At 33.3% G+C, this 15,000-nt stretch overlaps 2 protein-coding genes across 3 annotated transcripts in view; both read left to right on the forward strand.

The window, feature by feature from the left end:
• Nucleotides 1–8,204, forward strand: part of LOC122253920 (endoplasmic reticulum-Golgi intermediate compartment protein 3) — a 9,764-nt gene extending 1,560 nt beyond the window's left edge. Inside the window, exons 2-10 of one of the 2 annotated variants that reach the window (XM_043017348.2) lie at nt 793–919; nt 1,088–1,246; nt 1,484–1,603; nt 1,778–1,892; nt 2,063–2,228; nt 2,495–2,552; nt 2,694–2,929; nt 3,106–3,200; nt 3,857–8,204. In XM_043017348.2, the coding sequence (XP_042873282.1) occupies nt 817–919; nt 1,088–1,246; nt 1,484–1,603; nt 1,778–1,892; nt 2,063–2,228; nt 2,495–2,552; nt 2,694–2,929; nt 3,106–3,200; nt 3,857–3,992 (1,188 nt within the window). In that variant the 5' untranslated portion in view covers nt 793–816 and the 3' untranslated portion in view covers nt 3,993–8,204. The remainder of the gene's footprint in view (nt 1–792; nt 920–1,087; nt 1,247–1,483; nt 1,604–1,777; nt 1,893–2,062; nt 2,229–2,494; nt 2,553–2,693; nt 2,930–3,105; nt 3,201–3,856) is intronic. The other variant, XM_043017349.2, reaches the window with a different exon arrangement.
• A 718-nt stretch (nt 8,205–8,922) lies between these two features.
• Nucleotides 8,923–15,000, forward strand: part of park (E3 ubiquitin-protein ligase parkin) — a 7,209-nt gene continuing 1,131 nt past the window's right edge. The window contains exons 1-6 of the mRNA XM_043017350.2: nt 8,923–9,734; nt 10,548–10,717; nt 11,053–11,355; nt 12,267–12,497; nt 14,126–14,293; nt 14,891–15,000. The exon at nt 14,891–15,000 is cut by the window's right edge and continues 1,131 nt beyond it. Coding sequence (XP_042873284.2) covers nt 10,586–10,717; nt 11,053–11,355; nt 12,267–12,497; nt 14,126–14,293; nt 14,891–15,000 — 944 coding nt within the window. The 5' untranslated portion in view covers nt 8,923–9,734; nt 10,548–10,585. The remainder of the gene's footprint in view (nt 9,735–10,547; nt 10,718–11,052; nt 11,356–12,266; nt 12,498–14,125; nt 14,294–14,890) is intronic.

Consider the following 15,000-nt stretch of genomic DNA (forward strand, 5'->3'; position numbering starts at 1 on the left):
GGTAGAGAACTCAGACCATCTTGACAGTTTTCTTATCAAATAAGGAATTGAGAGATATAACTATGAATAGATAAAGACCAAACCTCTATCTTCTAAGAAGTATGAGGTGCATGTTTACTTACTGTTGCTATTGGTAACAGTGATGACGGGGTTCATGTTGATGACTGTTGGACACATTTAGTTAATAACATTAGTTTATATATTAGAGTCTTTATATTTCTTATATATCCTGTTCTTTCTATGTGTTTTGGAATATTTAAAAAATGAGTTATCCCCATAATTAAACCATAGTTCTTCATACCTGTTTCATCTATAGACACAAATGTTATTAGCAAATCAAGCTGAAAAGCATTAATGTCAGTAAAAGAAATTGCTATTATGTAATGTAAATTCAGAACTTTTCTAGACAAGGAGCCACTGTAGGTTCCTCTCTTAGGATCAGTGTTCATGGAAGGTTAGGCCCACAAGGAAGGCATGGATTGACGAGGCTGCTATGTGTAAATCGCGATGATTATTACTTTGAAAATGTCAAAAGGTTGCTGTACTTGTTATTGATTATGGGAAAGGAACCAGGTGCTTAACCCACTCACGACGGGGGCATTCCAGCCCTGCATGTCACAATTTAATACAAAAAAATCACTTTAGCTAAATCTGCTAAATTGCATGATCAGGACTGTTATCACTCCCTCATCTTGTGTATTCTAGCATGGAAGAATATACTAAAACTAACTATGACCTCGCATTTCCTGCGAACGTGGCAATTTGTCATTCTCAAATGATTTTGCTTTTCAGAAGGGAACCCTAGAAATAGGCAGGATGTCAGCTGCTGCTAAATCCGTTGTCGATAAGCTAAGGCACTTTGATGCATATCCAAAAACTCTTGAAGACTTCCAGATTAAGACAATATCTGGAGCAGCAGGTACTATATATGTATATAACTATAAGAAGGTGAAGATAAAATGTAGTTGATACAATGTGTTTATGTCTTATATTTAGAATTATCAACCCCTTTTATGTTCTGCAGTTGAGAAATTTATTGTTATTAGCCAGGTGAAGTTATTTGAACTATTATTTTCTCTTCCAACAGTGACAGTCGTTGCTGGTATGTTCATGACACTTCTCTTTCTCTCGGAACTGTACGACTACTTAACACCCAAGATTGCAGAGGACCTCTTCGTTGACACTACAAGAGGAAGCAAATTGCGGATTAATTTTGATGTTATATTTCCCAGCATCCCATGCAATTGTAAGTTTTCCTTTTTAGGCCACCAATCTTTATTGGATCTTTTCATATTCTTGCCATCATATCTATTTATCTGTGTAAGTTTTATTTATTGGCATAAGTTTCAACATTTATTTCTGTGATATTTATTTGTGTAGGTATGCAGATTAAAAGATCCTAAAGTGATTCAATAAATAGATCTGTACAAAAATAAGACTGTTGGTTTCCTTTGTTAAACTCTGTTATTTTTCTTACATGAAGTGTTAAGTCTGGATGCCATGGACCTCAGTGGGGAACAGCACGTTAATGTTCAGCATAACATTTACAAGCGGAAGCTAGATTTGCAGGGCAGACCCTTGCAAGACCCAGAAAGACAAGAACGTAAGTGATCATGTGAAAAAGCAATTCTGTTGCCATGATAGTTTACTGTATATACTTTTTGATAAAAATCTGATATTGTTTTGATGTCTCTTGCATTGATCTTTAATTGAATAATATATATGCAATGTCTGCATTATACAATTTTGCAAATTCTAATCTTCATTTTTGTGACAGATATTGGCCATAGCAAAGAAGATAATACCAATGCAACTGTGGGAAGTACTTCAGCAGTAACCACAACAGCACCAAAATGTGGAAGTTGTTATGGGGCAGAATCAGAGAAAGATCAGTAAGTCTGTGGTACTTTACAGCTGAAATGAAAAGCTACTATTTCTAATCCTATTCTATTAAATTCTGCATGAGAAATATAAAGAGCAATACAGTGGGTGACCCACATTGTATTGAAAAGTGGTTGAAGCTGAATGGTATCTTTTTTTTCTTTTTCTTTTTTTTATATAGGTGCTGTAACTCCTGTGAAGATGTTAAGGATGCCTACCGTACCAAGGGCTGGGCAGTGCCACCTCTCAAGGACATAGAGCAATGTGTACGAGAGGGTAAGCTGGTGGAGTCGGAGGAGCTACCTAAGGAGGGCTGTCAGATGTATGGATACTTGGAAGTAAACCGGGTAAGGATGTGAAATGATGCATATCCTGGATACTTTGCAGTATGATGTCCTGGTTTCATGTTGAAACAAATCAGTGAGACAAGATATTTTACTTTCCTAGTTTTTATCTTGACTAATTTCCCTTTGCCCACAATCATTCCATTCTCTCACCCCTACTTACCTTTTCTTATACTGTTGTCTGTACCTGTATAACATTGCAGATTTCCCTCTTCATTACCTCTTTCTTTTCTCTACCTTATGTTATCATAACAAATGTCCTTTTACAGGTTGGGGGTAATTTCCATATAGCACCTGGGAAGTCCTTCCAACACAATCATCTTCACAGTAAGTTTAGATTTATCATGATGTTCCTTGGTCAGTAATTTAAAAGTACTTTGTTGTTGAAGATTTAGTCATCCATTCATATATCTTTTGGTAATGTTGAAGAATGCAGGTGCAATAAAGTGGTCTCCTTGTTCTCGGCAGTACATGATGTCCAGCAGTACAAAACGAAGGATTTCGACCTCTCTCATCGCATAAGGCACCTCAGCTTTGGCTATAACATCCCTGGCAAAACTAACCCTATCGACGGGACAGAGTTCACGACAGAGAAGGGACCCAAAACCATCACTTACTACGTCAAAATCGTGCCCACAACCTACGAGAGAGTAGATGGGTCAACGCTATCCACCAATCAGTTTTCAGTCACACAACACCAAAAGGTAATAGCAGTTGGATAATCTTTATTTTCAATATTATTACTCTTGCTATTTGTCATATCTATCCTTTTTACTACTATGTCTCTTGACGAAGCTAATACGTGTATCTATCTTTTGCATTTTACATTTTTCTCAAACTTAAGAATCAAGTATATGGAGATTTTTTTTTTTTTTGTCAGTCTCTCCAGATGGGGCTGGGAGAATCTGGTCTTCCGGGTGTGTTCTTCACCTATGAATTGTCTCCAATGATGGTCAAGTACACTGAAAAACACAAGTAAGTGGAAATAAGTTAAAGCTATGGTGACAGTTGATATCTGTTAACCCATTGACAACAGATGGCATGATCTGCTGCATAGGCAGAGGCAGTCATAGACGCGGATGGCACAGTGCCAGACGATGTAAACCCGCCATCCGACTGTATACCTATTTTATTAAAACCGCAACCAATGGGTTAAGAGATAGTTAGACAGGTAGTGACAATAACAGAGAGACAGAGACAGGGCGAGTGGAAAGCGTAAGAGAGAAAGTGTGTATTTGTTTGTATGTGTGTATGGATATGTATTGATGAATCATATGAATTTTGGGTTAAGGCTTTGGTATTATTTTACTGCTCTCTAATCCTTGTGACTCATTATATTAACTTACTTTTTATGTATTCCTATTGAATTATGTATTGTAAATGATTTTTTAGTTTTTTTTGACCCATGAAGGCCTGAAATTTGTTAATGCCAGTATTCTACCATGTTCATATGAAGGCTAAAGGGCAAGTATATATAGAATGTAATGAATTGGGTTGAAGATTTTATTTTCTTATATATTTTTTTCAATTTATGCAATTTATTCCCTCCCAGATTCTTAAGTATGCACAAGATATGTCGGTTGTCGCATTTACATTGAGGCACCTGTGTTTATGAGCTTTTCCTCTTCCAGATCTCTAGGCCACTTCCTGACGGGAGTTTGCGCCATCATCGGTGGGATTTACACAGTCGCTGGCCTTATAGATGCTGCCATATATCATTCCCACCGCGCTCTTCAACGCAAGATAGAAATAGGAAAGGCAACATAAGAATCACCTTCAAGTAGATCATTTACTAAAGAAATTCTTTTGTTAAATCTTTTTTGTAAGAACAGGTTTACAGCTTTGTTGATTTAGATTTTTATACAAGAAAAGAAATTAAAGGTATTTTAAGGGTTTAGTTTGTATTTTTGTGTTTTTAAGAATAAAGGGATGGGGTTTGTGTATCCCTTGTTGTTTTCAAAAAGAAAATAAATTAATTATTGCACCACTGAATAAGGATATCTGCAAGCTATGCCGATTTCTCCAGAAAATGAACCCAATCTTTGTAAGATAGAATGCAGTCTGGTTACTATTTACACGTGTTCATCATTCTGTTTTGAACTACTTTTGATAGCATTATTCAAGCCTTTATTGAGTATACTCATGCAAAGTAAAATTAAAACGGAAATCTTGCCAAACAAACACTTCAGCCACAGAAGGTGACTTGTTTTGTATTTATGTATGTTTAGTAATAATTTCCACTCTCTTGTTCTCTCTTGCTCCTGATTGCGATAGATCTTAATCATGATTAAATGTCTGCCTTGAATGATCATCACAATATCACATTTTATACCATGATACCATTGACTTCATTGAATTCACACTCTCATACTTGGATCACTGTCAAATCATTTCTGAATTGGTTTAGTTCTGTGTGTAGTTAGTGTGATGTGTGTGCAGGCCTGCGTGTTTCTGGTGTTGCCCATGTCTTTGGATTAATTCTTTTATATTTCTTTCTGAAGAATGAGTTCTTTTCAGTTTGGCATTGCTACAAGTAGTGTCATTGCATGGATGTGTATATTAATGAAATACAGTTATTTTTAACACAATCACGTTTTACACGTATAGGAAGCAAGAAAATGAAATGGTTTGCAACGAAACATAGCTGAATGAACCAGATTGTTGTAAATATTGAGAGATGGTTTAATGGCTTAGAATCACTAAAGAAATTGTCACCTTATGAGTTTTCAGAATTTTTATGATAATAATCCTTTCACTGAATTGCTATTGTAGTACACTAAGTCAATTTTTGTAAAGGTTTTGATTTTATATATATATATATATATATATATATATATATATACATATATATATATATATATATATATATATATATATACATACATATATACATATATACATATATACATATATACAATGTATGTATACATACATACATACATACATACATACAAACATACAAACATATACATATATTAAATATATTCAATCAGAGTATGTAGTACATTACCATGAAACCAGTTCTTTCCAAGAGCCCTGAACAGATTGACCTAATTGTTTCATAGAGCGAATCATCAGAAGGGTTATTGTTATTATTAGGAAGGATTACCAACTTTTTTTCTTTTCTTTTTTTTGTAACTAAAAACAATGTTATTACTAATGGAAATTTCAAAGTAAAATTCACTAAACTAGTTTTCCTCTATGCTAGCTTATAGTTTGTTTTATTATTAAGCAAAGCAAAGGTTCAGGCACCTAAAAAGGACTAGCCTCAAGGTTCAGTTGTAAGGGAACTGAAATCCACAGCACTGTTAGGTTTGACGGGCAGTGGTAGGAGACACTGTGTAATGTAAGTAGGGGCTTGTTTTTTAGAAATGTGAAAATTGTATAGGCATTTTCCCTTGAGAGTGGCAAGAGAAGTCAATATACTCGATGGAGGACAGTGCTACTTATCACTGTTTCGAAGGATTTTGCTTCAAATTTTAGATTCAGTTTGATAATATTTTGTGTTTGCGTAATTGTTTATTTACTTATTAATTTATATTTTATTGGTGATATTTATCTTTTGTTATGTGGTATTTATGTATTGCTATTCCGACAATGATAAAAATATGTTATGAGGCGCCTGCTTGTCATCTTATATGGAGATACTAAATTTGAGTGGATGTAAATGGCGTTCAGAGTTTTTGCTTTTTGGCAGAAGTGTACCAAGAACTTTCAGGTAGTAGTTAAAACCTAATTACGAATTGTATCTCTTCATCTTTGCTATTGGGAAAAGTAATGACCATCATTTTTTACTTTTATAATCCCTCATCTAATTACGCTGTAACGTACTTTTACACATAGCTTAGCGTAAGGCATTACAATGAGATGAATCTCATTCTGTTTTTATTTCTTCTTTTTCTTTTTTTTTTCCCTATTTCCTTGTGTAGTGGATCATGATCTGATAGTTGTGTTGAATGTTACTTCATGATAGTAAATATGTGAGAATCTAATCTCATTCATTATGTGAAAGGTTTTCTACTGATCGTGTTCTGCAGTCTTTGAAATTCAGCAAGATACCAGAGGAGGAAGTATATTTTGCAATATACTATACATTATTTTTTACATACTTTTTTACATATATTTTGTAACAGTTATTTGTGTATGCTTGTTTACACGTATGTTGTTTGCTTGCACTACTGTGAGTGAGTTAGAGCTTGCTGGGTTATAATTGTTAGTGTGTTTGAAAGTATATGCATTTTAAAGTCTTTATATTCATGGGTATGTCTCAAATTAATTTTGAGTATTGTAGATTTGCATGATTTGGTTTCTTTTCTTTTCTTTTTTTTTTTGTACCCAACTAACTCACTTTAGGAATGTCACAAACATTTTATTGCTCAACATGACCTTGTTGCAAATCATCACTGGAATATGGGACCACATCAGTATCCCTTCCGAGTTATTGCATAGTATGGTGTAGTTTGGATTTTTACGTTCCAGATACAACCGTGACAGTGCATCCCATTTTGATTTCAGTACAGCGAGGAGAGAAGAAATACTCGCACTTTGGAAGAAATAGTATTGTGGATGTATGTCAGGACTTAGCTTTAGTAGATGTGTATGAAGGATGAAAAGATAGTCAAATTCCATAGCCCGGCCCTCTCAAAAAGGAAAAAAAGAATATGAAAAAATGAAAAAAAAAAAAGATTATCTCTTTAGTAATTATATGCAGTGTTATCTTGGAGCTCTTTGGATATTTTTTGTCCTTTTCTTTTTCTTTTTTTTTCTTTTTTTTTTTAATGTCTGAGGTTTTGATATGGACTTCAATCATAGATATTTGTTTAATTTTGTTTTATATTGGTTGTGATAATAATTAGAAGAAATATTGAATCAGTTCATATATATGTTTCTTCACCTGTTTTTTTCTGTATGTTATAGAGAGAGGCATTGTACTGAAAGTATTTTTAAAATGGTATAAAACAGCTCAAAGTAATACTTGCCATAGCCTTTTTAGATAAATGCAGTTGGCAAATGTTTTGAAATTGGTAATTTTGAAATGTGGAATGTTGAAGACTACTGAATTAGATGATAATTTTTTTTCCTCACTGTATAGGCTGGAACTTTGTAGTATTGAACATGAATTAAATTGGGAAATAAGCCTAGGACGTATTACGGAATTGGGTTTGTTTTTATTTGTCGGCTTTAACAATTTACTCAAAATGCTTTCCTTTTAAGTGAATGGAATTGTTCATGTGAATATGAAACCTAAGAAAATATCAGCACTTTGTATATGATTTATTTGCATGTTCTTTTTTTTTCTAATTTTTTTTTTTTTCTTTTTCTTTTTTCTTTTCTTTTTTTAGAAGGCAAGTGATTGGTGGTGAATTGTTTTATTGTTGCCTTTATAAGTATTGCTGCATCTTCTGTATATTTTGATTCTGCTTGCATGTGTTCAGATAACATGGGAAACATTTATTTTGAAGTTTGCTGTCTTAATCATCATGAAATTAGATGTGGATCAGATTTTATCAGATTTTATCATATTCAGGTATGTTGCCAGAATGAATTGTATTTAGATTTCTAATATTTAGGTCTTCTTTTAACCTCACAAAGACCTACGATTAGAAAGGACAGTCATACATCTACAATCAGTTGTAAGAAAATAAATTATTCTAGATAAAGTTGTAGAATTTGCAAAAGGAAGGATATTTATTTGAGGCAATATTTTGCATTAGCTGAGAATTACATAGCTTGAGTAGTATGTATTGTATCGATATCTACTTTTTATTTGAAAGAAAAGTACACATTATTGTATTTATTCTGCCTCTATCTTTCACTTGTATAAAGAAAAAGACATGTGATTTTTTCTAGTCTTAAGGTTTAAACAGAAGATTAAAAGATGTTTGCATGATTAACTTGGTTATTTTTATTTCTGAAATGTATGATGATTATAGTATGGTATGTGTGTTGAAGGGATTTTTGAATAAAGAAAAAAAAAAATCAAATTGTTTCATATGCTATGGAATTTTGCTAAACACAGTTATCAGTTGATTAATTAACCTGATTAATCTCTTGTTTTAATCTTGTGGTTTTTATGAAATTAACTTTTCTGTTAAAGGATGAATAACTTGTATGAAGAATATGAGTGTCAGTTTAGGTGTGCTAATAAGATTATGCAAAAAAAAACTATATAAATATAGATTTATTCTGCTGGAGTTTTAATACCCACATTTTATTTCATATTTTATAGAGATATCTGAGAAAATCATACTGTATAATGCTATATAATACTGTATGATGCGTCTTATTTTATTTATTAATTTATTTCCGCTAGTGTCTCTCTTACAGAATGTACTTTGATTGCAGACAATAAGGACAGATGCCACTTTGTATTTAATTAACCCATTCACGATGGGGGTATTCCAGCCTTGCATGTCACAATGCCAGGGCTCTCGAACGCATAGGCCTAAATCAGTTAAATAAACAATGCCGTATCGCGTCCCCAGTGAACGGGCCTAGAATGCGCTGTACAGTAGTGTACCACCCGAAGTTTGAATACAATGTTGTTAGGAAACCTTCTTGTATCTGTCCATGATCTATACACCAATTGTACAAAATAGATTTGCTAGCTAGAACTATATAGGGCTCTGTTGCAGCTTTCTAGTGCCTACATTAAAAAGATGAATAAGCATGATTATGAAAAAGATCTAAGCAAAGATTTTTTTTTTTTTTTTTTTTTTTCATATTCCAATTTTATTGTTATAAAACTATGTTATTGATGTTAACAAAATTATATAATCACAAACTAGATTATTACACTATCAGTATTAAAGGAAATATGTCAGATCATACTTAATATTTTTATTAGATAGGAAAGTTCTTTATTTGTTTAGAAAATATATTATCCAAGGGGCAGTTCAAGCAGAAAATCCACCATCTGCCTTTAGGACACACAATCTTACTTAATGCATCATCTCAAAATCCGGAAATGAATAGGAAAGGAAATATTATTCAGTTTAACCAAGATAACTTTGAAAGTGATGCTGTTTGCAGATAAACCTGGAACTTGTGAATAACAATTTATATATGTAGGTCTGTTTTTTTATACATCACGATAATATATCATGACCTCTTCCCTCAAACAAAACTTATATAATTTAACTGGATTAAATCTAGCTGAGATAAATGAAAGTGGACATTCTTTCTTATTGTGCTTGGTCTCTAAAGAAAGTGTCCACATGAAAAAATCTTGCTGTAAGATTTCTTGTAGTAACCCTATAGCATTAATTTCATATATTTTATGATCGCTCTTATCAATTACCTCAATTTTTAACTGAATCATGCTGTTCACAATATAAATTTGATTAATTCCCCATCCTTTATAAAAGATACCGCCATAGTTACGATACATGACGTCATATGCGAGCGCATGCATGCATACAAGAGATCCGGACTCGTATGCGAACGCTTCTGCGAACGTAAACAAAAATCAGCTGTTACTTCGCCGGAACGAGAGAACGGCAGAATGGGGTCAGTATTTGACATTTACACATTTACTACCCTCTAATATATATGATTTTTTGACAATATCATCAAATAAGAATAAACTATTCATGTGGAAAAGGTGCATAGTATCAAGTCAAGATTAGAAGAGCTAAATAATAGGTCTCTCAAACCAAGACCGTTTCCCGAATCATTTAAAATTCCTTACATAACCATCATTAAAGGCTTTGTTGAATGTGTGCAATATGATGCAAACATATGATTTGTTTCTTTTTTTTCTGATGCCTTAGATAGATACTTCTTATGCTGCAATAGCTATAGAAGATATTACTCAATCATTGGTGAGGTTTAGACCACTTAGAGAGGAGATTGTTAATTTTCTGTTTAGTTGATGGATTTATTTAATGTGGTTTATTCAAGGAATTTCTTCAAATACTTTATACCTTTTCCAGTTGTAGAAATTGAATAGTCTTTACATTCTATAAACTTTTTTATTTTTATTTATAGCTGTACTTAGTTGTAAAAACTAGACTCACATTCTTACTATTTTCCTTTTATTTTTCTCTCATATTTTTTTATAGAAGATTAAACTTTTACCTGGTGAAATGTTGTCTTCAAGAGTTATGGTTACTGAAATAGGAAGTGTATCTATGGTAGTATAAAATAATTTCATATCATAATCATGCAAGTTTATCCTCCAAAACAGGATTTTTTATTTTTTATTTTAGGTGATTTTATTGGTAGGAACATCTTTGCTCAATTGGAAGGACATACACTTTCCAATATTTAGCCGTAGATTATCTTCATCGATTTCACATTAATTTGTGTATTCTTTTCCAGTGTGAATAGTATATTATACTGGAGATAACCAAGGGGACATGCTTAGTTATCTACTTGATCTCCTGTCTGGGATATGGCAGTCCATTATGGCCCTGTTCGGCTTTGGCTCACCGCAGGCTGCCGTTTCAAATGAACTGGAGGTTTACGTCAGGACGAATACGGGGGAAAAGGTTGGATTATATTTGGTATTCTTTTTGTATTGATAGAATTCATTCTCTCAGCTTTTATTTGCTTGAAGAAATGTATTATCATGTTTAAACTTTTTTTTTTTTTTCCTTCTGAATTAATTAAATTGTGAAATACATGCAGCAATAACTGTTTGTATGATTTAAATAGTTTTTTATATTGGTTCAATGAATGAAAAGCACCACTACACATAAAAATTACATAAAATGGTTAGACAGCAGACTTGAAACCAGCTGACTCAATTAAGTTATTCCAATTTATATTAAGTGTGTGATTCATCAATGATTAACATGTACTTAACAGTACTTTACCACACTAGGTGAGCGTAAAGCTAGACCAGTCATGGACGGTATCGCAGATCAAGACTGCCCTGGCCCCCAAACTTCAGAGTCCGGCCGACAACCTAAGAATCATATTTGCCGGAAAAGAATTGCCAGATGACATGGTAATGCGTCAGTGTGACCTGGGCAATCACAGCATCCTCCATGCCGTCCGAGTAGTTTCAAAGGAAGAAGAAGGAAAGGCCGTCAGTGGACCTTCTGAAGTAAAAGACGCTGCCTCCACTTCTAAATCTCAAGCAAACAGGAGTGAAGGAACAGAAATTGCTCAGGTTGAGAAAGAGGTTAGTATTTTTATTAGTGCTAAAGTACATTGTATAATTTGTTGATATTTATTGCATATGTAGATTTATCTTTTTTTCACCAATTGGGAAAAAGCTATATTGAGTTGGAAATTTTAACATTCATAACTTTCTTACTTAGAACAGAAAAATTGTGAAATTTGATGTGGATTTTATAGGAAGCCTTATGATACTTATATAAAAGTCTTATGATACTTATATAAAAGCCTTATGATACTTATATAAAATACTAAGTGCAATACCTTTCTGCTGATAAAACACAAGGAATGAACAAGGCAACAAGAACTGTCTGAGAGTGTCTGCATCAGTTGAATAGAAGATACTGTATTTAATGTATGTAGATTTTACTCTTTGCGTTGATTCCTTTTTAGTATAACCTTAATGAATGTTATTTGAAGAATAGTAATTCACTGCAACCATAACTTTTATATTGTGTTGCAGAATATGTGAATAGTAGACTATCATTTTTTTTTATAATGAATGACTGTAAGCTTCCCACAACAATATTCAATTTTCAAGTGAAAGGTATTGCACAGTGACTATCTTCATAAGGGCAAAATTGAAATTGTAACAGAAAAGACTAAAAAGTAGATATTTCTATTCATCATTAGTTGAATAAATATCTAACTAGATGGAAAGACCCCTGCAGACTCATCATAACAGGCATTCAGCACATATTTAGATCTGATTTTGATGTGGCCATTAGGATACAAAGCTGCAGAAACCTCTCTCACTGTGTCCATTTTACTGCTTTTGATGATTTGGCCTCTGCCACTTTTATCAAGAACATTTTGAAACTTCTGGCATGGCTTTTACTGCATAAGGTTGGAAAAGGAGCCACTTTTATCATGTCTAGTTCACCACTTTTCTTTGACATATCTTTACAATTTCAGGTTGAAAAAATACAGGACCATGGAGCAGAAGTGCCTTCAACACCTGGACACACAAATGCTGAAGTTGAAGCCAGAATAGAGGCAGCGTCACCACCACTCCCTGAGGATTCCTGCCCCATGCCAGGGCCCTCCACATCTAGTAGGTCTTGCGGAAGGCTGCTCTGCGACGCTTCAACAGTTATAACCATACAGATGACAGAGGCGGAGCAAAAAAGTATCAGAGACCTAAAAGTAAGCTGAATAATTTTGTAATTTTGCTTGAGTAGACAATTATTATAGGGAGTGCAAGCCAGTACATAAGATTTTTAGTTTTTTTATTTATTTGTATTACAATGACTTGATATGATGTCATCCATCATGAATGGGTTAAAGATGAATCTCTCTCATTTGCTCTTTCTCTTTCATTTTGTCATTTTCTCTCTCTGTCTCCTTCTCTTTCAGTTTGACTCTTTTATATATATGTTGTTTTTTCTTTCAATCATACAAAGGGAAAAGGTAGCAAAGGACAGTAAACTAAACTAATACTTAAATACATATGTAAGAGTTAGCTGTTACTGTAATTTCCTTTTAATTTCCTTTTCTCTCCCTGCATATATATTTAGTTCAAAATTTAGTAAAAGTCCATCAAACACCCACAAGTATTTCATCTCTCTTGTCTGTCGTCTCAATTATGTTCCATTGTGTTTGTCATGTTCGGTTCACAGTAGACTTTGATAATACACGGCAGAGCGCTTGGTCTGTTTCTTGTTTGTGTTATTCACTTTTTTTCACTTTATTTTGTGGTTGATTCTTTTCTTTTTTTTTCTTTTCTTTTTAGGGATACCTTTTTGGTTTTATTTTGTCAGATGGAAGAAGTTGTTTAAATCATAATGTGATAGTTTTGTGAAAATTTGTTTAATATGATAGATATTTAGCCTGTGGGTGTGATTCATAAATAAAAGGTACCATTGAACCAATAATATAGTAGATATTGGTACTGGGAATTCATATCACAGCAAGCACTATTGAAGACAATTGATAAGCAATTTTGCAATCTTGTAGTGCTGTTGCTTTTTAAAATTCATTTTATGATGTCAGCAGTGTAAATCAGGAGGAGAATAGGCAAAGTATCTGCCATTATAATGATTTGTATCTGTAGAATATATCTTAAACTGCATTGTCTATTTTGCTAGTATTTAAGAGTAATATACAATTGATTTACCCCAATCATGAATATCAGTAACTTTAGAAATGTCATGAAAGAATGAGAAATTTGCAGAAAAATTATTTGAATCATTTTTCACACCTTGTCCTTTGTGTAATGCATACTTGTCCATGCAGGAAGTACATAATATGCAAGGCGTAATGTTAAATGGTATGTTTCTCATGGTGTAGTTTATAAATATTTTTTTGGGGGGTGAAGCAGGGTATGGTAAATGTTTTGAATCATTGCTTGTTGATGTATAGAAATGTCAGAAATGTGACAACTGAAGGCAAGAGAAGGGAGAGAGAAGTATGTTTGATATTAGTTGACTAACAAATAGAAAGTGTAGTTTGACCTTGATTCTGCAAGTTCTTTTACATGTTAGAGTATTAGGCATATTATAGATTAAGTGTGACCTTCATAGGGTAAATATATATTATTATTTTGTATAGAATGTGTTTGTGTTTTAGAGTATTTAACATAAGACAAGAGAATTATTGGATCATCAGTATCAGGTTTTAATATAGAAAGATAGATGTGACAAAGGCCAGTGTTGAATTTTTATCCACAGAGTATCCCAACTGATGGAACTATAGAAAGAAAATGATGATTTATTCTTTGCATCATCAGTCATTAGATGCAAGTCTGTATATTTTATGATCAATTTCTCTTTCAGAGTTATGATGGAATGGGAGAGCGACCTCACTTTTACGTCTACTGTGTAGTGCCATGCAATTCAGTTCAAGTCGGAAAGTTACGCGTTCGATGCGCATCCTGTAAGCAGGGGGCTTTGACACTTCATCGTGACCCTTGCAATTGGGAGGATGTTCTTCAACCTGGGAAGGTTAGTTTGTTTAGTTATGTTATTAACACATTTTCGTATGAGGAAGCACTAGGATCGAATATAATTGAGAGGCTAATGTCAGACTATAGATTATCTGTTGGTTGATAACATCAAAGGCAACGTGAATATCATAAGCTTATATTTATATATTTCTATGGAAAATATTTTAGTAATGTTATGCTTCTTTATTTGGATAACGGTAAAAAGCTGCCCATAGTGAAGTCATAGCAAATTTATGGTACAAACTTTCCATAAATCAGTATTAAATTAGTACAATGATTACATCGTAATAGGTTACCATTACATTGGCCTGAAGGAAAAAAAGATCTACTTAGAGTCCACTTTAATGTTATTTTAACTACAAACAGATGTGACATAGTATTGGATAAAAGTCTGTATAAATTGAAGTTATAGTATTCACAATATGAGTGCATGCTATTGCTGATCTTTGAAGTTAGGAAGGGATCATTGCAATGGACTCTCATTGCCAAATCCAAAAGTCCTTTTGAAGAAAGGTACTGCATTTGAGTATTATAATTGGTAGTATTCATCGTGACTGAGATGCAATTAATTCACATCACTATTTTACGTCACCAGATAAATGCAACATGTGAGACCCCAGACTGTAACGGAACTCAGGCAGAATTCTTCTTCAAATGCCGAGGTCACGAGACCAGTGGGGAGGATGACACTTCTGTGGCCTTGTA

The sequence above is a fragment of the Penaeus japonicus genome, unplaced genomic scaffold, assembly GCF_977035675.1.
Source record: "Penaeus japonicus unplaced genomic scaffold, GWHDUDI00000001_assembly GWHDUDI00000008, whole genome shotgun sequence".
In the NCBI taxonomy this organism is placed as follows: Eukaryota; Metazoa; Arthropoda; class Malacostraca; order Decapoda; family Penaeidae; genus Penaeus; species Penaeus japonicus.